The sequence below is a fragment of the Vigna umbellata genome, chromosome 8 (genome assembly GCF_029865625.1).
Source record: "Vigna umbellata cultivar VRB3 chromosome 8, Vumbellata_1.0, whole genome shotgun sequence".
Classification (NCBI taxonomy): domain Eukaryota; kingdom Viridiplantae; phylum Streptophyta; class Magnoliopsida; order Fabales; family Fabaceae; genus Vigna; species Vigna umbellata.
Window position 1 is genome coordinate 44,434,612 of NC_142172.1, and position 21,630 is coordinate 44,456,241.

At 31.9% G+C, this 21,630-nt stretch overlaps 4 protein-coding genes across 4 annotated transcripts; all 4 read right to left on the minus strand.

The window, feature by feature from the left end:
• Positions 1-3,699: 3,699 nt before the first annotated feature.
• LOC124832404 (ubiquitin domain-containing protein 7SL RNA1-like) lies at positions 3,700-4,734 on the minus strand. The gene has a single exon (XM_047306606.2). It carries the CDS (start codon positions 4,732-4,734, stop codon positions 3,757-3,759), a length of 978 nt encoding a protein of 325 aa, XP_047162562.2. The 3' UTR covers positions 3,700-3,756.
• A 7,871-nt stretch (positions 4,735-12,605) lies between these two features.
• On the minus strand, positions 12,606-13,577 carry LOC124832414 (uncharacterized). The gene has a single exon (XM_047306617.2). It carries the CDS (start codon positions 13,575-13,577, stop codon positions 12,606-12,608), a length of 972 nt encoding a protein of 323 aa, XP_047162573.1.
• A 1,454-nt stretch (positions 13,578-15,031) lies between these two features.
• On the minus strand, positions 15,032-16,018 carry LOC124832408 (uncharacterized). The gene has a single exon (XM_047306609.1). The coding sequence runs from the start codon at positions 16,016-16,018 to the stop codon at positions 15,032-15,034; it is 987 nt and encodes a 328-aa protein (XP_047162565.1).
• A 1,919-nt stretch (positions 16,019-17,937) lies between these two features.
• Positions 17,938-21,483, minus strand: LOC124832413 (Chaperone DnaJ-domain superfamily protein). The gene is made up of 10 exons (XM_047306616.2): positions 21,239-21,483; positions 21,091-21,153; positions 20,938-21,004; positions 20,694-20,753; positions 20,519-20,569; positions 20,329-20,409; positions 19,599-19,711; positions 18,889-19,006; positions 18,593-18,719; positions 17,938-18,431 (listed from the first exon to the last, which is right to left on the minus strand). Exons 1-10 carry the CDS (start codon positions 21,469-21,471, stop codon positions 18,328-18,330), a joined length of 1,017 nt encoding a protein of 338 aa, XP_047162572.1. The 5' UTR covers positions 21,472-21,483; the 3' UTR covers positions 17,938-18,327.
• Positions 21,484-21,630: the final 147 nt, after the last annotated feature.

Below are 21,630 nucleotides of genomic sequence, written 5' to 3' on the forward strand. Positions count from 1 at the left end.
ATCTTCTAATAAATACTGTTATTTAACAAAAACTTAATAATAGAATTTTCACTTAATAAATAATATTTTCTTGAAATTTTAATTTTTGTTTACCACGGGTAAAATAACCTTAAGCATAGGTTATTATTGTCTTCAATGGATTTGGAAGGGAATTCGAGTTTTGCCTTTCACTTTGGGTTATGTAAGATTTATGTACTAATATAACTACCATTTTACAAGCTATTTTTCCAATTTACACTAAAGATTTCAATAATTGATGGGATCTTCAACTCGTTATTTCAAGTAAAACAGTTATGCTAATTCAATGAAATTTAAATTCAGTACAAAATTGGCGTTTTAATTGAATAAATTACTGGGAATAAATTCAAATACTACTTAATATATCTACTAGCAAGCCACGTATTGTTTAACGATTTTTTATGGTTTAATACGTATTTTGGTCCCTCTTTTCGTAGGGTCTGTTCAAATTGGTCCTACTTTTTTTCAAAAGTTCACTAAGATCCCACTTTTCGCAAAAACGATGCACGTTAGTCCTTTTTTAGGTTTAATACGTATTTTGGTCCCTCTTTTCGTAGGGTATGTTCAAATTGGTCCTACTTTTTTTCAAAAGTTCCCTATTTTGATTCCTCTTAGTAAACTTTTCGTATTTTGGTGAGTTGTACATTTTGATCCCTCAAAAGTTCACCTCAACGAAAAATGTACAGGTCACCAAAATACGAAAAGTTCACTAAGAGGGATCAAAATAGGGATCAAAATAGGGAACTTTTGAAAAAAAGTAGGACCAATTTGAACAGACCCTACGAAAAGAGGGACCAAAATACGTATTAAACCTAAAAAAGGACTAACGTGCATAACGTGCATCGTTTTTGCGAAAAGTGGGATCTTAGTGAACTTTTGAAAAAAAGTAGGACCAATTTGAACAGACCCTACGAAAAGAGGGACCAAAATACGTATTAAACCATTTTTTATTCATAATTAATATTTTCGTTAAATTATTAATTGAAAATAGGGATGACAAATCAATTTGTTTAGGTATGTATCGTATAAACTTGTCCCGATGTTCATAGGAATGATTGGTAGACTAAGTGGATATATCTCATAATGCATCATTCGTTCACTTTTGTATTGTCAATAATATTAATACACTTAATGAAAGGATGCATTGGATGATACCTAGATAAACTTATAGTAACATTTTGTAACTATTCAACTACTTTATAATTTTTGAATGGGCTAAAATACTCTTTTTTTTTTTTAAATTATTCAATGTGGTCGTTTATTAATATTATTTTTAATTAAGTATCAATTTTTATTAAAAAAAATTAATTATGTCATTTCCGTTAAATTTATATCAACGGAAACATATCACCAGTAGTTTTTTTGTTTTATTTTTTACTTTTTTCTTAATATTTTTTAATTCATTTCAGTTTTTATCAACGTATCAAATCAGTGTCATGGTATGTGGCAAGTAATTGTAATAAAACACGGCCAATTGATACTTTAGCTTTTCCAGATATATGAACGTATTTAAGATATACAATATTGAAATTTTTAATTCAAGCACAATTGATTTTTAAATTCGTTTTTCACGATTGACCTTTTATTACTAAGTCCGGATAAATATATAAATGACATATATTTTTTAAATGAGGTCCTGTAACATGACATAAAAACTTCTTTTTTAAAATGAAAAATCTTATAAATTAAAATAAAATATAAACAAAATAAAAAATATTTAATCAATCTCTATATTTCATTATGAGTGTTAAATAACATTATCTTATATTTAATCAATCTTTTTATTTATTTTATAATTCAATCCAGTTAAATTCTAATTTTTTTAAAGTAAAGACATGTTGATTTTATCCAAAATATAATCGAATTCAATTAACTTACAAGTAAAATTAAATAATAAATTACAAAATTTATTTTATTATTATAAATATTTAATTTATAAAATTTATTAAAACACTTTCACGATGTGACATTGAATGAAAAACTTTCAATATAAAATAATAAAAGATTTAGAAAAGTGATATACAAATGTTGGTGTTCAGTTTTCAACCTGATTCAATATATTACATTAATTTTATAGTGCTTTTACATACCATACATTAAAATGAAGAACATTTTACATTTCTTAATATATATATATATATATATATATATATATATATATATATATATATATATATATATATATATATATATATATATATATATATATAATATTATATATTTATGAAATACACATTAAATAGAAATAAATTTAATAAATATATGATAATGTCATTAAATATTAATCATAGAATTAATGTAGAAAAATATAACACAATGAAAAAAGTTTCCATAGTAAATTAATAGAAAATAAGAAAAAACCTCTAAAATTAATCTAATTTGTAGTATTTTATCCTTTACCTAATTTTAATTAGTCTAAAGTTAAACAATTATTATACTTTTATTAAAATAATCTTAAATGATGCTTAAAATAAAACTAATAAAAAAAGTATTATTTTTCATCTCTTTTTCTCTATTAATATTAAATATTTTTTCTTTCATTCCCTATAATTTAATGTGTTAAGATTAAGGGGGAGAGCATTAACTAAAACTATCAACACTATACTATGTTGAATAAAGAAAACCTAAAATGTTTACAATAAGCACTATTTTAGAAAATTAAACCTCTAAAGTTACATTTCAATTAGATATTTATTAACTTAAAAGTATTTTGTTTTATAATTTTTAACTTATTAGAGAGTTTTTAAATTTGGAATTCACTTTGACTATTGTTGACTAAACCAGATTTGATTAATTTTCTACTAGAGTTGATGTGGCTATCGGTCAAATTTCGATTAAAATCATCCTCACTGTTTTTTTTTATGGCTTTTTTTGGCCTAATTCGATTGATTTAAAGTTGGGGTAACTAAATCAAGATTTGACTGTGTTCATCTTAACCAAATTCAAAGGAATTTTAGTCCTAACACGTTTTAACATTTTGTCTAATTTTGATTCGACTTGACTTATTTCAACTTTTTAATTATGTTTTATAACAAAACCTATATATGTAAAAGATAATTTTTTTCTATTCAATTAATTTTTCAAATAACAATTCAATTTATTAAAACAAAATAAGTAATTTCATTCATTTTGTCTTAAATATTTTGATTCACTTATATTTTTTTATAGTTCAATTCATCTTAACTATTTTTTATTTACTTATCATTTTTTCTCGACCATATTAGTTTAATTAATTTTTACCACTCTAATTCTAAAAGTAATTAAGAGTAGTATGACACATGTTGACATTCATTTGACATACCTAAGAAAGGTAAAATAGTCTTGGAAAAGTAAACTTATTTTTTGTAATTTTTCAAGAAAGATGAGAACAAAAAATAAAGAAGGATAATTTCACTAATTTTAATCAAGATTTGTTTCTAATAAAGTTTCATCATTGTAAGTGTCATTCTAACTACAACACTCAATATAGCTGCTATTGTGATCCCTTATACTTGTTGTTGATGATCTTTTAGGTAGATGGAAAAGAAAAGATTTCAGAAGGATACAGAACGGTGACCGGCTTTTTAATTATTAAAAATAAAACCACTCAAGATAAATAAGATAAAGTAATGGCAATAAAGATAATAAAGATCGCATAAAAGAAAAAGGAAAAAACCTCTGGGAGGGGCTTTGATGCTTAGAATGAAATCCGCTGGTTGTATTTACTCTGGTTATTATAAAAGAATTAAACAGAAGGAATTAAGATGATGAGTTTGTTATAATGAATCCATCAAAAGTTTCAATGGTATCACCATCTCTAACTCCGTGCCAATGAAATGATTTGTCTTCATGCATATCTTGTTGTCTGTGAATGAAAAAATAACCGTTACCTTCCGGAAGACGGAACCGTAGCCTCCGCTGCAACTCTTCCAGCTTCGGTTTCAACACGGACACCGTGTCCAGAGGAAACACCTCTATCTCGATCCTTTCATTTGTTAGCATCGGCAACACCTTCACTTTCAGCTTCCCAGACTGCGTTCTTCCGCGGCCGGCCGCAGGAAGAGCCGGCTTCAAGAACACATCAATCTCAGGATTGTCTAGGACTGAATAATCTTGCAGAGCCACGTGGTCGTTCAATTCCTGGCGCATTGAATGCAACTGCAGCGCGATCCTATCCACAGGCACACCTTGCATGTCTTCGTGCGCCGCAATCTTCTCCTTCAGCTTCCCAACAGTGTCCTCTCTATCCAATTCTATACGGACACGATCTTTGGACTTTGGCATTTTCACGCTCGCCGTCAATGTCGTCATCACCCGCCGCTGCGATAACGACGAGATATCCGGCATCAGAAGCGGATCGTATTCGATTCTTGGAAGTGTTGAAGGTTGCAGCGGTTGTGCCCGAAAAAAGGGGCCATGCATGGGTGGCGGCGGGGGCGGGGGCGGTGGCGGGGGCCGTGGCGGGGGCGGGGGCGGTGGCGGGGGCGCAAGGTTTTCGGCATTGGTGGTAGGAATAAATAGACGAATGCGTGAGTGGTGAAGGATCGGAGTTGTGTAGACGTAGAGATGGTCTTGGAGAAGTTGGCCTTTGAAAATGAAATTCTGTTGGGATATGGGAATTTGGTAGATGGTTTGGATCTTTTCTTTGATATCACGGATTGTTTCAAAACGATTAACTTCAATGGAGAAGAAGATCCCCTCGCACACCTCAAAAATAACATCTATTTCAAAGTCCATTACTGTATTCAGTCGTAACTTCTAACTTCTTTTCCACCCTTTATGCCTCCAAACTTGGAGAAATCGCTTTGCCTTTTTTTTTTAGTTTAATTGATTTTTCTATCTTATTTTTTATTCGTAAAAATGTTATTTTGTTTAATGATATCAATTAATATTGAACATAACTTATTTATTAAATTTTAAATAGACCTCAATATATTTATATTATAAAGAGGTTTTCTCCTTTGTATATAATTTTTTTTTGAATTTAATCTTTTAAGTAACTGTTTAAAACTAAAATAATTATATTAACATTAATATCATTTATTTAAATTTATTCATTTTAAAATTAAAATAATTATCTTAATATTTTATTCTTTTAAGTGATTTTTATTTAAATTTAATTATATTTTTTTAGAATATGTGTTTTTTGGTTGTTCTTGTTCAAAAGCTATTGTAACTTCCAAGTAAGAAAATCCTAACGTCTAGATACTGAGACTAGGGTTGTTCATTGACCATAATCTTATATATCTATCGCAATATGAAAAGACTTGAGTTGTCCAGAATATAATATAAAGTTTAAAGATATGAGCATCAATTATCTTTTGTTATAATATCTCCTGAATTATAGAAGATTAAAAATAAAAGTATTTTGTTTTAATCTGAATAAAACCATAGTGGTTTAGGCCCACAATCTAGTCCAAAGTTTCCTCATGGTCTAATTGAGATCCTATATTTTTAAACTCCTGATCCCAACGCCATCTAATAGTTTGTTTAGAAATGAAATGTAAAATTACTCCTGAGACATCATTTTAAGATCCTCTAAATGCAATCAAGATTTCTGAGATATTTTCTAACAAATTTATGTTAATAAAGAGAGCTTTGTTGCTTGCTTAATTTACAGATTCTGTTTGAATAAATAGTTTTCGCATATGGATATGAATGCATTGAAGGAATTCTTCGTTGGATTACAAAAATTTCCCTCGATTCCCTTTGATGTTTATACAAGTTTTGGCAATTATATTATGCATGAATTGCGTTGTTAAACATTGCAGGTGGCACTTTTACTTCATGGAATTGGAATGGAAGGAGCTATTCTAGCACTAATTCACAGAAGATTTAGAGGTGGCTAAAAGAAAGAGATATGAATATATTGGTGATTTGTTCTTTCAGCGTGGAAAATTCACAAAAAAACATGGGGACTTAACCAGAGTAGATGTTCTTCTGGATATTTCTTCAAGCATCTACGAAGAAGATTCTGAATGGTTCGAGTGTTGATGTTGGCAAACAACCTTCAGCTTCGCCCAAGCTAAATTTAGTCTTTCAAGAAATTGTGAATTTTTTCTCTCCTGATAAGAGCAACTATCTTCCTGTGTATGTTGTTAGTTTGGATGTCTTTGAATCAAGAATAAGTTAGTATGTTAATTTTAACTACGACAGAAAGAAATAATTACGCCATCCACCTGTTCCTTAATAGTGTTTCTTCTTGACTTTTAGAGTTTAATTGGAGGAATGCTCTGGCTCTAGAGAGTCTTTACAAATGATTTTTTCCTTTATTCCTATCAATAATTAAGTTCGAACTAACGCCGACTTTTAAAGATCACACATTCTATCTCAGAAACTACTCCATAAAACCTAATAACAATAATTATATAAAACTAAATATTTATACACAAACTGATAATATATATGTCATAATAAGTCAATCAAACTTCATGTATACTCGGATATACTCTCAATTTTAACTGTGTTAAATTGTGATACATCTCATATATATATATATATATATATATATATATATATATATATATATATATATATATATATATATATATATATATATATATATATATATATAATAATCGATTTTATAATTATTATATAATATAAATAAAAAAATGAATATAGATAAAATGAAATAATTATAATATTTAAAATGATAAAATAAATAAAAATAATTAAAATAATAGTAACATAATAATTATAATAATAATGTAAATAACTAAAATATACTAAAGACATTTTACTTTATTTTTTTTTCAAATTAAATGGATAAAATTAGAATATGAGAATTTTATTATTTAAGCTATTTTACTGATATTTAAATTTTTACTCTTGAATATTTCTTTTTATAAATACAAAAGATTTATTTTTATAAAGAATATATTTCCCTTGAAAGTAGATTATGAAGTGATGTTTAGTGTAAATAGGCAAGTTCCATTACTTGTACTGAAATGTAAATGATTAAAGCCGACTAAACTTTGATTAAAATAGTTTTGAGTCCATGGACAGGTATGATAGAAAAGAAAAGAAAAAAAGGCGAATGATTTATTGAAGGTGATGATTATACATTTGGATGGATTTCGAAAGTTGTATGTACAGGCATTCAAGGTGGAGTAGATGTGGAAGAACTAGGCGAGGGGGAAGGTGAGGGTGAGTGCTCTCTGCTACTACCACCCACCTAACAAGGCGGTTTTAAGAGCACATCGATCTGAGAATTTTCTGCAACTACACAATCATGCAGAGGCAGATGGTCCATTAATTCCAGACTCATTGAGTTCAACTGAAGCACGATCCTATCCACGGGTACGCCCCGCATGTCTTCCAGCGCAACAATCTTCTGTTTCAGCTCCAGAACCGTGTCCTTTCGGTCCGATTCTATACGGACACGATTTTTCACCAGAGGCACTTTCACGTTAATCGTCACTGTCTGCGGCACGGGTCGAACAGGATTTGGTACGAAAGTTGATGGTGAAGGTGAGGTTATTCGCGGCACCGACTCTGTCATCTTCCTTACCATTGTTGGCGTGTCTGGCATCGGCATCAACAGTGGTGAAGATGAAAAATCTCCAATTTCGAATGGATCGTCTTCATAAGACGTCTCAGTCAGCTGCAATGACGGACTCCAAGGCGCAATATCCGAAAGATTATAATTCCTATTCAAAAAAGGTGGAATTTGGTGATCCCGTATTGGCTGCTGCTTCAGGTCGGAGCTGAACGTCGGCACGGGCACCGGCGGCAAGTATGAGTGGCTTGAAGTTGAGGGTGACGGCGAAGGTGACGGCGGCAGGTCTGTGTGGTTTAATGACGAAGGTAACGATGAAGGTGACAGCGAAGGCACCGCCGTCAGGTGCGAGGGGTTTAATTGCGATGGCGAAAGTGACGGCGAAGGTGGCGGCGAAGGAGGAAAATTCAAGTCGTTCACCGGCGCTCGCAATGGTGGCAAATTTAAGTCGCGCATCGCCGGCGGCGATACCGGCATGCTTAGGTCATGCAGAGGTTCCGGCGATGGCGGCAAGTTTAAGTCAAGCACCAGAGGCCGTGATGGTGGGAATGGGAAGTCTGAGTGCCGCTCCGACGATGGCGATGAAGGCAAATTGACGTCGCGGTCGGTGGAAAAATCGTAGTCGTGCTCCGACGATACAGCAGGAGATGGGGCATCGGCGTGAATTTGGGCGATGATGCGCGAGCCGTTTTGGATGAAGCATTCCTGAACGTTTAGATCGTCATAGAGAAGTTGTTGATTGTGGAGGATGATTTGGTGGCGAACGGGAATGCCTTGAAGGTGTTGCACTATTTCCTTGATATCACGTATTGTTTGGGAAGGATGAAGTCGAATGGAAAACGATTCCCCTCCTTGGATCTCAACATTCACATCCATCATCTCCATCGCTTTACTGTGAATGTGAGAGGGAGCAGCCATGCATATGCTTCCTTATATAGTTTCTGGAAAGGAAAGCTCTTCTTCCCAAACCAATCATCCACTCACGCATCACCTCATGCATTTTAATCAAACCGGTGCCTCTACCAAACACATTATAAAAATAAAATAGTGAATTTTTGTATTTTTTAAAAAATTAATTCCAAATAAATGTAAAAAATATGTGTGCCCAGATAATCTTCTCTGTGATTTAATATCTTATAAAATAATGGTTTCATCACACATTTTTATATTCATAATACAACAATAAAATGGTTACAAAACTATAAATTTTTGTATAGAAAATAATAAAAAGTAAGTAAAGGCACTGTTAAATGAACCTAGAATATTTAGGTGTATAAAAAAAATCATTTTTCTATCTTACAAAGTAATGGTACCATGCTACACTTTTACATTCATTTGACAGAGACTACAAAGATAAAATTGTCATAAAAATATAAATCTTTATATTTTTTTTAAGAAAAAAAAGTAGTAAAAAGTAAGAGTAGTGTCAAGTAAATATAAATAATTTAAGTATGTTAAAAAATCATTTTTTTATCTTATAAAATAATGATATCATGACATATTTTTATTGACACAAAATATAAGATAAAATGGTGATAAAAATATAAGTTTATGTATCTTTTCCTTTTCCGAGAAAAAGTATAGTAAAAATTAAATAAAAATAGTATCAAATGTATGTAAAATATTTAAGTGCGTGAAAGAATATTTTTATATCTTAAAGAGATAACATATTCACTTTACAACCCACTTTTTAACAATATAATAATATATTTTAATAATTAATATTAAAACAAAAAATATAATTAAAATATGAATGCATAAAATTATCACATTTATATATCTATTTTAAATGTACTGTACCAGTACCAGTTAGTTACCTAACTTTATTTGAATTATCAACATAAGTCGCTTTCAAAATAAGAATAATTATTTTTAAACTTCAAATCATATTTTACTTTTAAATGTAATTATCAGACATATAATACACAAAGTGAAAACACCTACTCGAAGTATCAATTAATGTGTATTTTTATTATATTAAACAAAATATTTTTGAAAATGTATAACTTTATTAAAATATAATATTGATTAATAGATATATAAAAATAACTAATTAATATTATTCTTTTAATTTTCCAATTTAATGTATTTAGTTAATAAAGGTTGGATATTTGATATTCTCATATTAGTTGTATAAGTTTTGTATCGATGATACAAATGTACATGGATTGGGTTAGTATTTAATGGATGTTAAAATATCATCTCCCTTAAAATAAGTATCAAATATCAAATATAATTAATAAATATCATAGTTCAATTATTGTCTTTACTTTTTATTCAAGTAATATTATATAAACAAAAGTCATTGAAAAATATGATGTTATTTTTTTAATAATTGTTATTAAGATCCCTTTTATAGTAGTGTAAGCAGTGTTAATGGTGATTTATATATGGAAAATGATGTATTGAGTTAACCTCTTTTAAAACAGTGAAATGAGACTGATTTTAATAATAAAAAATTAAACTAAGGTATTTAGTTAAAATAAAATTATTGAATAAAAACTCAAGAATAGCAATGTGCATGAAATAATGAAAGATTGCCCAAGATGAAGGATTATTCATTTTATTGTGTGTATTTGGAAAGTTGTACTATTACAGAAGAACTGAATCAACGAACTAACAGATGTGGATGTGGTTATTCTCAGCTGTCACTGGAACCGACGGTTTCAAGCCATAGGTCGACCTCAGGATACAGTGAACTCAAACAATGCTTGAGAAGCACATCGTCACGCAATGTCGCATCCGTAAAATGCGATTGCAACACCATCCTTTCTACTGTCAGATCTTCCCTGTCAGAGCCTCCATTACGTGCACATATTTTCAAATATTCAACTATCTTCTGCTTCAGCATCAGAACGGTGCTGTCCCATTCCGTTTGTATAGGGATAGGCTTACCTATATTCACAATAACCTTCACCGACGATGCATCTTTCTCTGTATTTGGTGCTGAATCTTCCAACTCTATATTTGGCTGTATAAGATGCATCGGCAACACGGGAGTCCCTGTCCGCATCCTAACCACTGGCTTCCACGGCGGCATCGGACACACAAGAGTTCTCTCCGTCGCCGGAGCCGGAGCCGGAGCCACCATAGTACTCGCCGGCACTTCAATCGCCTGAGTTCTCTCGGGCGCTTGACCCATCAAAGTCCTCGCCGGCACCTGATCCAACGGAGCGAACTCCGGCGAATGAAAAATCGGAGTAATCGCCGGCCCCTGAGCCACCGGAGTACTCGCCGGTATTGAAACCTGATGTCCCGGCAGCATCGGAACCAGCGGAGTGGTTGGAGGAATTGTGTGCGCTATAACCTCAAGCGGATGGAATAAAGTCGGTTGCGGCGACGAAGGCAGCATTCGATTACATAGAGAAGGCAGCGGCGGCGACACAATGTTTTGGGCATTGGGTTGAACAGAAAAAAGAAATCGGGAGCTGTGGTTGCATGTTCTAGAGTTCAGAACGTAGACATGGTCTTGGAGAAATTGGCCATTATCCAAGATAATGATTTGTCTGGAAATAGGAATTCCAAAAGTTGTTTGGATCTTCTTTTTGACTTCGCGGATAGTATCGAGGGGATGAGCTGCAATGGTTATCGTCATATCTTCCTCAACCTGAAAATTAGCATTGATTTCCATCTCTGTGGTGAATGAATTTTCGTTGTTCTGCCCTTTTCCCCGCGATAACTTCAAATACTTTCACGTTCAACACTTTTGATCCAGTTGGGGGATTCCTGAAGAAGCGAAGTTCTTAAAAGATGCTTTGCAGACTCTTCAATGCCATTTATTTCAAATATGATCATTTTTTCACTAGGCTTACATTTGCCTTAAAAGAACTAACTAACTTTCTTGCTAATTTTTAACGGTTTAACTAACTAAGGGACACCATAGGTTGTGACTGGCTTTTAGTTTATTGGATATGAACTCCTAACTCAAGTTTCCATGCATATATATATATATATATATATAAAGAAAGAAAAGAAAGAAAAGAAAGAAAAGAAAGAAAAGGTCGTTTTTAGGATTCCGTCAATCAGAAACAGATTTTTTAAAATAGACCTCTTGGTATATCACTTATTTTTAAGAACAACTTTTTTTTAATAACTTTTTAAAGAGACCAATTATAAACTACCGTATAAACTATTATAAAAAAATTGTCAAACAAAAAGTTGTTAAAATAACATTTTTCTATTTTTAAAATCTTACAAATTTTCCATTAAAGTTGTCAGTGCACGAATTCAACTATTCAATTTTTTTTTAGATATGTGACGATAGACAATTTCTTCACAGACAGAGACTTGTGTATTTTTGTAATTTATTTTAAAATTTAACTATTTTCGTAATATTGGAGTCAAATTTGTCTATTCTTATAAAAAACCTCAAAAAATGAAGAAAAAGTTTATACGAGTTTATAAATTATTTGATTTATATGTTAATATATTTAAACAACAATTTATAAAATAAATTTTGAAAAATATTTAATATAAAAAATAAAGTTTTTTATTTCTTGTATATTTTATTTAAATTTTATATTCCTTAATTATATAGATGTAGACTTATCTCATTTTCTTATTACTTTATATTAAAAATTCAATTTTTAAGATTATATAATATTTATTGAATTTATCGTATTGTTTCCTGTCAAACTATCTATAAATATATATAATCTGAAAATATCACTATTACTAATAATAAAGACAAATTTATATTATAAATAAATATAAATTTGATCTTTCAAATCAATTTTGTAAACGTGTTATCCATCACCTTTTTGTTGAAGTAAAGGACCTTAAACTAGTGGATAAATGTGAGCGAGCCCTTATCTATAGTTATTCCCCATCCTCATCATCCTTTGAATGTAATCAATGATCAAAGTGCTCCAAGGTGAGATGGAGAAAGAGTTTCTTCTCGTTTTAAAAAAAGGTAATTAGTTACAAAAATAGATGTATAATAAAAGAAAGAATCTTGAAATATGTTTGCAGTTGTGTTAGGATAACTAAGTAACTAATCTTCCCGCCTTTCTTGTTTAACAAAAGCACCGCATCTAGGTAACAAACAGATATTTTGTTATTTGATAAGAACAGAAATTCATGCTAGAACGCGTGGCTTTCTTTATACTCAGGAATTGGATTTATCATAAACATATTCAGGGGTGACTTCTATGACGTCCCCGTCTTCAATCCCGTACCAGTTAAACGCATGCGCTTCAGACATTACATGGTCATTCTTCTTGTTGGTGAAAAAATAACCAACGTTTGCGGGAAGAACATGCTTGTGAAATTTCTCCAACTCGTACCTCAAATCTTCCACTCTGTCAAACAAATCCACCTCGATCACTACCTTCTGAGTTCCGTCCTTGGGAACCACCATAATCTTCACCATCTTTGTCGCCACACCACCGACACAATCAGCGGTTACAACAGGAATAGTAAATTTCTGTTGTGGTTCTGGTTCTGGTTTTTCTGAATTTTTATGCACGTAAACAACTGACATATTTAGCACCCCGCAATCTCGCAGCGACAATTGGTCACGCAAGTCCTCACCCGAATTTATTCGCACCGACATCTTGTTTAGGTTTAGTTTTCTTGTCTTCTTCATTCTGTAAATCTTCTTCTTCAGCTGCAGTATGGTATCGTCCAGATCCATCTCTAAGACGAAAGGCCTCACTATGTATTCAACTATTTCCACTGTTAACCTGACTGTAGCCGGCGGCATTGGCAGAAGCGGTGGCGGAGCCGGTTTAAACTCTGGATTCCACAGCGGCAATGCACTCGCTGAATCGTCTTCGAAACGCAAAAGCGGTAATGTCGTCTCCGATGGCGCGATCTCTCCATAGTCGTTTGGAGGTGGAAACTGCAGCGGCAACGTCACAGGTTTAACGAGGAGTTTTAGACGAGACTGCTGAGAGATATGAGTGTGGAAGATGACGTCGTCGTTTTGAAGAATTTCACCGTTGAAAATGAGCGTTTGGGAAGAAGTGGGAATGGCCTTATACTTCTGCAGTTTTTGTTTGATTTCAAGAAATGAGTCAAATAAACTCACTTCCATACAGAATGGTCTCCCATCCTCCAGCACAAAAGTTACATCCATCTCACCTTTTGTCAGAGTCTGGTACGTTCTTTCCTACTTATAAATTTTTCATATCAAATACCAATATATTTCAAACTGTTTGAAAACTGGAAAATAACGAAAACTACCCATCTAATTGAATTTTTTTATTTTGAAAATATATTCATTTCATTTCAAATTGAGTTCATACGTGCTGTTATTAAATTGACTATAAATCTATTTTTTAGTAATATCAACTTTGAACCTATACTGTCATTAACTATGTAACAACTTATAACTAATTTATTTGACATTACAAATGAATAAAAATTAAAGTTTATAATATATCTGACTAGTTATGAAACAAGCAAACTTGAAATTAAAAATTTACCCAATGTGAACTTACGAGTAAATGCTGTTGTTCAGATTAATAGTAATTTTAACGCATATTCATGGCAATTCAAATTAAAACTCTTGCAAGATTTATTTTATAATACTAAATATAATTCGAAATTTAATTACATTTTCATCTCACGATAAAAATATAATTTATGTATGGACATGAAATTATTTTCAAAATTATAAATAAAGTAATGATTGTACTTATATATAAGTTTTAAATTAATAAAATTTGAACATTCTAAATATTTTTAAAATATTCTTTTATTATTATAAATAATTTATTTAACGAATAACATCATGTTTTATTATAACTCTTTTCTCTAAACATCTATTAGCTTTTTCAATATTGATTATTTAACGTCAGTTATTTTCGCTTTTATTATTAATAGTATACTGAGATTTAAATGTAAGTCATACGAAAAATCAGAAGTTAAGAAATATATAAAAAAAATACTCATAGACTTATTATTATCATTCTAAACTTTTATGTTAAAGATTTCGTTAATATTTTTATTTAAATCTTATTATTATTAAATTTCTTAACGAATCCCCGTTATATCAAAATGAAATGCATCAATTATATCAAAACTTAATATATGTCTTGGTATGTAAAGAAAATAATTGTAAATATATAATAACAAAAATAAATATTAAATATATAGTAACAAAAATAGACATTAAATATATAATAACAAAAATAGACTCTTTTTTTTCATTCATAATACATGCGTTTATATTATGTTGTAATTTAGACTATCTTCATTTCTTATAGACACTCAAACTGTCTTATATATATTATACGAATTATAAAAAATAGACTAAAATATGAAAGAAATAATAAGATTAAAAAAATATCAACTCTTAAAAAACGTGAAAGGCGTTTGCAAACTCTTCAATGTGTTACCTGGAAATGGGAACGAATATCTCAGGAGCTTACAAATTTTATTTGAATGATTTACAAAGCTCTGTGATACCTCATTAGTACAAGTTCATTATGATAACGACTAACAAACTAACATCCCAGTAGCAGGTTTAACTAACTTTTTGTATTCAATACGAACTGATTCTCATGCATGCATGCATGCGTGGCTTCTTCACCATTGGAAAACGCTGGAAAGTTGTTTAGGGTTTATTATAACGGTGTCACCCTCTTTGATCCCTAACCTGTCAAACGAATATGTTTCACTCGCCAGAAGGCCGTTCTTGATGGTAAAAAAGTAACCAAAACTTTCGGGAAGAAAATGTTTGTGAAACTTCTCCAATTCAAACCTCAAATCTCCCAAACAGTTAAGAGAATTAACCTCAATGGGTATCTTCTGAATTCTGCCCTTGGGAACCACCATCACCTTCAACATCTTCCCATGTTTGAGATCAACAGCAATCAAAGCTCCTCGTTCTGATCGACTACACACGTAAACATGAGACACATTAAGCATCCCACATGCTAGCATAGACATATGGTCATGCAATTCATCACCTACTTTATTCACCACGACCATATTCTTCACCTTTAGCCTTCGAGGTTTCTTCGTTCTGATAAACACCTCCTTCAGCTGCAGAACGGTGTCCTTCAGATACATTTCCACGGGGAGAGGCTTCCGCTTCACATCCAAGCTTTTCACCATGAACATCACTGTATTAGGCAGCGGAAACTGCGGCACCGGCTCCTCCGGCGGAGTGTCCATCATCGAAGAGACAAATTCTTCTATCTCGTCTGGATTTTCTGTGAGCACCACCGATGCGTCCACGGTAAACGACATATTCTGTGCTTCTGGAATCGACGAGAGCATCTCTTGCATCTCCTGTATATCTAATTTGGACACGTTCCTAATCCACTGTGGCAGGTCATACTCGTTTTCATTGGGCTGAACCAGTTGTGGAACGCGAGAGAGTTGAGAGATGTGAGTGTCGATGAACAAGGCTTCGTTTTGAAAAACCTGACCATTGAAGAGTAGCGTTTGTCGGTCAACGGGAATGTTCCTCGATATCTTTATCTTTTCTTTGATTTCTTGGAACTTGTTGGACGACTCCACTCTAATACAGAATTCTGTCTTATCCTCCAACACAAAAGTCACATCCATGCCACAACCAAATTCAATAACAAACCACGAAAATGAAATGTGAAATTGCAGAGTTCAAGAGGGAGAAGAGTATTGTATGTACCCTCTCAAAGGTTGTTCTGTATTTTCCTTCAATTTTTTCGGTTGGTGTTGTCAGAGGAAACACTTAGCATTCATGAGGTGTGAGTGTATATTCAACTGCTATATCGTACACACACGGGATGTAATTATAGAGTTGGTAATTTAATATTTTTAAATTAAAAGTGTCATATAACTGGTTCAAAAATAATGAGTTTAGTTGATGGAAAATGACACTTCAACAACCATTTTTGACAACATTTAGACACGCGCACACGTGTCTAAATTTGAGTGGTCCATTTTCATTTAATTTTTCCAACTGGACCACTCAAATTTAGACACGTGTGCGCGTGTCTAAATGTTGTCAAAAATGGTTGTTCAAGTATCATTTTCCTTAGTTGATATATGGTTCAAAAATTATATTTGATTTTGTGTCTAAATGATAATATTGCTGGAAACTTTTAATATGATCAACTCATTAGTGCTTATAAAATTAATAGATGTTTTGATTTCAATACAATTTTATCTATGTGTAATTATGTAGTATTTTATATAATTATTTGTTTTATTCAATTGTTATTTGATAATTTGATTTGGAACTTGTACAATTGTACTTTCTTGACATCTCGAATAAAAAAGAAAAAAAGTGTATATAGATATTTAAAATGATGTTAGTATAATGAAAAAATACACCATATTATTATAAAAAAAGTTTATAAGTAAAGAGTTAAGACTAAAAGAAACAAATTCATTCAAGCATCATGTGAAACAATGGATTCAATAAAGAATCAAAATAAAAAAACAATATACATACACACAAAAATGTCAGAATGTAATAAATAGAAAATTACTCTATAGTTGGTATTTTTAAGTCATAAATCATTCTAATATAAGTAACAATTGAAATTTAATTTATATGTATTATATTTATACCCTTTAAATAAGATAATACGAAAAAATAACTTTGAAATTGTTTTTTGTTTTAATTAAAAAAACTAACTAACGTACTAATCCACTTTTAGTTCACCAATTTGATTAATTAGGCATCAAACCGAGCTAGCGAATTAAAAATATTAACTGTACTCATGGACTGTTATCCACGTTGTTATCTAGTGTTAAGAGAATGTAATGTCATCAACGTGTCACCCCCTCACAATATTGTAAATACAGCAACTTAGTCTCGTTTTCTTATTTTATTTTATATGCGTGTTACTTTATTTTAAAACCATTTATATTATATTTTTTATAACTTTTCTTTTGATAATGAAATTTCATAAAAATTCATACTTTTTTACTTTAATTTTTTTAAACTTAAAATATTAATTTAATCATTAAAATATTATATTGTATAGTTATAATTTAGGTAATCTTATGTAAGCTCTTATTATTAATTTTAAGATTTACACCATGGATACCGATAGGTTTCTAATATAATTTTTTTAAAACAATTGAATCTTATATAAGTTTTAATTTGTTTTATCTCTTAGCTAACATGAATGAAAGCAATCTAAATTTTATTGTTATATCATTTTTAAAACTCTCTTTCCAATTTTACTTTAATAATAAAATCCTAAAAAACTGGTACATTTATAATTCTCGTTTGTATTTTAATATTTTGCAATTTTAAAAACTAATTTAATTATCATGATATGTGACATGTTCAAAATGAATTCTTTTATTAGATTGATGTATTAGATTTAACACTCTAGTTAAGAGATGATCTAGCAAATCATTCACCACCTCACCAACTGGCCAATCAGACCCAGTAAGCAACACTGGGAATCTTAAGCCGAGGAAAGCAACGCTAGTCGCGATATACTACAACAGGAAGAGTGGAAGGATAACAATTTCAGACACATACATTAAGTCAAAACTCTACTGTAACATGCCGAGAATTCATATAATGTCATTAAAATTGTTGCACAAAACCACTACCGAACATCCGATTATCGAGGGAGTAAGGCTTAAATACCTGACTTTGAAACAAAAAAATAAAATAAAATGAATGCGGTATTCTTTAGTGTTCACTGTTTACAGGCTGTCAGAGACATGTTTAAACTCACTAAACTTTGTTTATGACTCCACGATTTCGTGGTTGAAATGAATAATTCTGCTTCTATTACCCCTCCTCCTCCAAATCAATTAGCAGCTTTCCAATTTTAACTTTAATTGTCACTTCGTCGTTCAGTTCAATTTCATAATTAAAACCAAATTTAGAACTTTAAATGCAGCAGACGAGGCCACTAATGCAGCTATCTTCTGCGTTTTGATTCTTTCCGCATCTCTGCTACATAGCTCTCCATATTCGATTTCTCCCATAAGCGTTTGAGCACAAGATCTTCCTTTGTTGCTTCATCTATTAATAACAGCACCAAATAAGAACCATTAATATGCATAGTAGTAGGTTAGGCCACCTAGTAGAATCCAAAACAAGTAAACCAAAAAAACTACACATAATTCCCTTCCCCTATGTCCATGGTGTCTAAAAGAAGGTTCATCGTAGATAATATAATTTACCAATATGTCTCCATCTATCGAGAGGAATACCAAGGGATCGTTGTGTCAGATAAGAAGCATCCTCCCAAGAATAAGAGTGTTTCTTCACTCTGTATCTCCAAAACCAGCAGGCAGACCACAGTAGCAGCTGAATGGAAACAGAATTCATCAGTAAATTTCACATGCTAAAATATTAATTTTCAAGATTCAGCACTATTCGTGGTACAGAAATTCATATATGCTACCTTGAATTAAAATAGAGAAATGAAAGATTCACAGTAGTAACTGCATTTTCTAGATAAAGATTGAACTCTAACCTTGCCTAAGGTATAAGGTAATAGAACAAAGCGGACACCAAGAAGTTTCCACACAGAGGCCCTTTCAGCTCCAGTTATCTGCAGGTCGAGTTCATTGCTAAGGTCTTGCTCCACTTTCCTGCATACATATATTCCCCACATTGTATCATTTTGTGCAGGAAGTAAAGAAGTCGCAGTCAACAAAGCACAATCTTACAGATGACAGACAAACTGATTTAAAAGAGGAAATAAGAGTTTTCAAGGTGGAGAACCAATTTGAACAGGTCACTGGAAACTAGATATAGGTGCAACTGAAAAACATTTTAGGAAATTACGTACAACTAATATCGGTGGAATTTATATCAAGGCAATGTACTTAAATTCCCAAGAATAGCCTTCCTGCGCAAACTAAACGACATGTTTGGTTAAGCTTAAATATCCTGATGAATGTTTTCAACAATCAAATATATATATATATATATATATATATATATATATATATAAAGTGGGAAAGAAAGTTATTAGTTGGAGTATATGCTGGCGTCCACAATCACATAGGAATGAAATCTAAGCAAACTATGAAGACAATTCATTCATAGGAATCAACTACGTAAGGGAAATTTTTTAAAACTTAACACAGAAAAATTATATTCCAAACTTCATATTCCTGGGAATAATTTGCAAAACCTGAAACAAATACAGACTCATAAAAAATGAGAATGATGGCCTACTTGACCGTATTCTTCTGACTCTTCTTCTTGTTTGTAATCCCTCCACTGCGTTCAAGTTCCAATGCCCTTAGTTTATTTTTATATGCAGGTGTCTTCTTGACCATGGCTACAGCCTAAACACAGAAAAGTAGTGCAATGAACGTAAAAATCTTAATCTTTCAAAAGCACCTTGTACAAATAACAAACTAAGCAATCTGCACAAAAGCAATGTCATATATATCTATCCACCAAAAGAAATTGGCACAGCCCTGACCTATTTTAAATCTTATGCATGCATCTAAGACTAAATCATGGTAAAACATTCTAGTGGCAGTGATGATTGGATTCATAGGACATGTATGGAACAGAAAATTCACCCTAAAACTTTGGACCGGCAACTCTTGACTTCTTGACCTACTTACTTTCCATGCTAATAGATTTTCCAAAACCCTTAACTGGGCATAAGTCAGGTAAGTACAATCTTTTTTTTGTGTGTACAATGGTAGGAATGAGGTTCAAACAACCCAAAGGCACTAACACCATACGACCTTAGTGGGCTACCAAAATACAATCTTTAACACCACGAGCACAGCTCTTCAACCTTTAGATAGCCAATTAGAGAATTGTATAAGTACATTTTACATAAGAAAGTTCTATATTCCTGAATTTTGACATTACACAATCATATGGTACATTTTCACATCAGGGGAGTTTAATGATACATCATATGATATTAAATATATCACAATACCTGATTATACCTTGTTGATTGATTTAGATATTGAAAACCTGAAAGAATAATAAGAAGGCCAACCAACACAGCTCGAGGATCCTGACAGGTAAAAAAAGTACGTAAGTACTAAAAATGAGACTCACTTGCAAAAATCAGTAATTTCTAATAAATCTATCCAAAATTCAAATTGTAAACCAACAAATCTCACCGTCTTGTGACCATAGTATGCCCGATAGTAGCGTGCAGTATTATAAAGCACCTGAAATCAATAGATGAAAACACAGCTCTACTTCAACAAACACTAAAAGAACAGAGATGAAAAGTCAGGGATATTGACCCAAAATTTAAAAGTAAACCAAACTTTCTATAAAAAATCTAAACACCTCCTCTGGATGTGCAATTGCATAATCATATTGTTCGCGCGTGGCCTCGTCCTTCAAAATCTGTAAAGTTATATAACTATCATTAGCATCAGAACCAACACCTAACCAAATATAGATCAGTGTGGTCAGATTTCAATTTACTCCGCATTACACAAGGTTCAATTTTAACAGATACATATTCCTACATCCAAATCATTGAAAAAAAGAAGAAGAAGAAGAAGAAGAAGCAAGAACACCAAAGCACCTCGTAAGCATTGGCGATTTTAACAAACAGCTTTCGCGATTCGGGATCAGGGTTCTTATCTGGATGACTGAATCAAACACGAAACCATTGAGAAAGCAGTTATTATATTAAAAAAAGAGAGTAAGAGAGAGAGTTCAAAGGAGAAACACGTACTGCTTCAAGGAGAGTTTGTAGTAAGCTTTCTTGATTTCGGAAGCATTGGCACTCTGAGAAACCCTGCGAATGAGAAGAGGGAGCGTTACAGTGAGAAATAAAGCTTAGGTTAAAGACAATTGAAGGAAGAAAAGAAATGTTAGCTGACCCAAGCAGATCGTAGCAATCATCTTCGTCGCAGTAGATTGCGCGCGAAGGGGAAACGGAGGATAAAAGGAGGACCGCCAAGAGGAATGGGATGGCGGTCGTGCGCCACCGGAGCGCTGCCGGCAGCGGATCCATGACGCCGAAAACGTTGAGGCTTTCTTTTTCTTCTGTTCCCTGCTTTCTCTCTGTTGACCCAAACTCCCCAATCGAATGCTCTCTTGCCACAGTTCCCATCTAAATTCGGGTCTTCCATGCTCCGCGAATTCGAGTTTTTTTTTTTTTTAATTATTATTGTTATCTTTTACATTTTCATTATATTTAAGTTAATGCTTTATTTTTTAAATTATTGTATTTAAACAATAAAATATTTTCGTAAGTTCAAAAATATTTCTG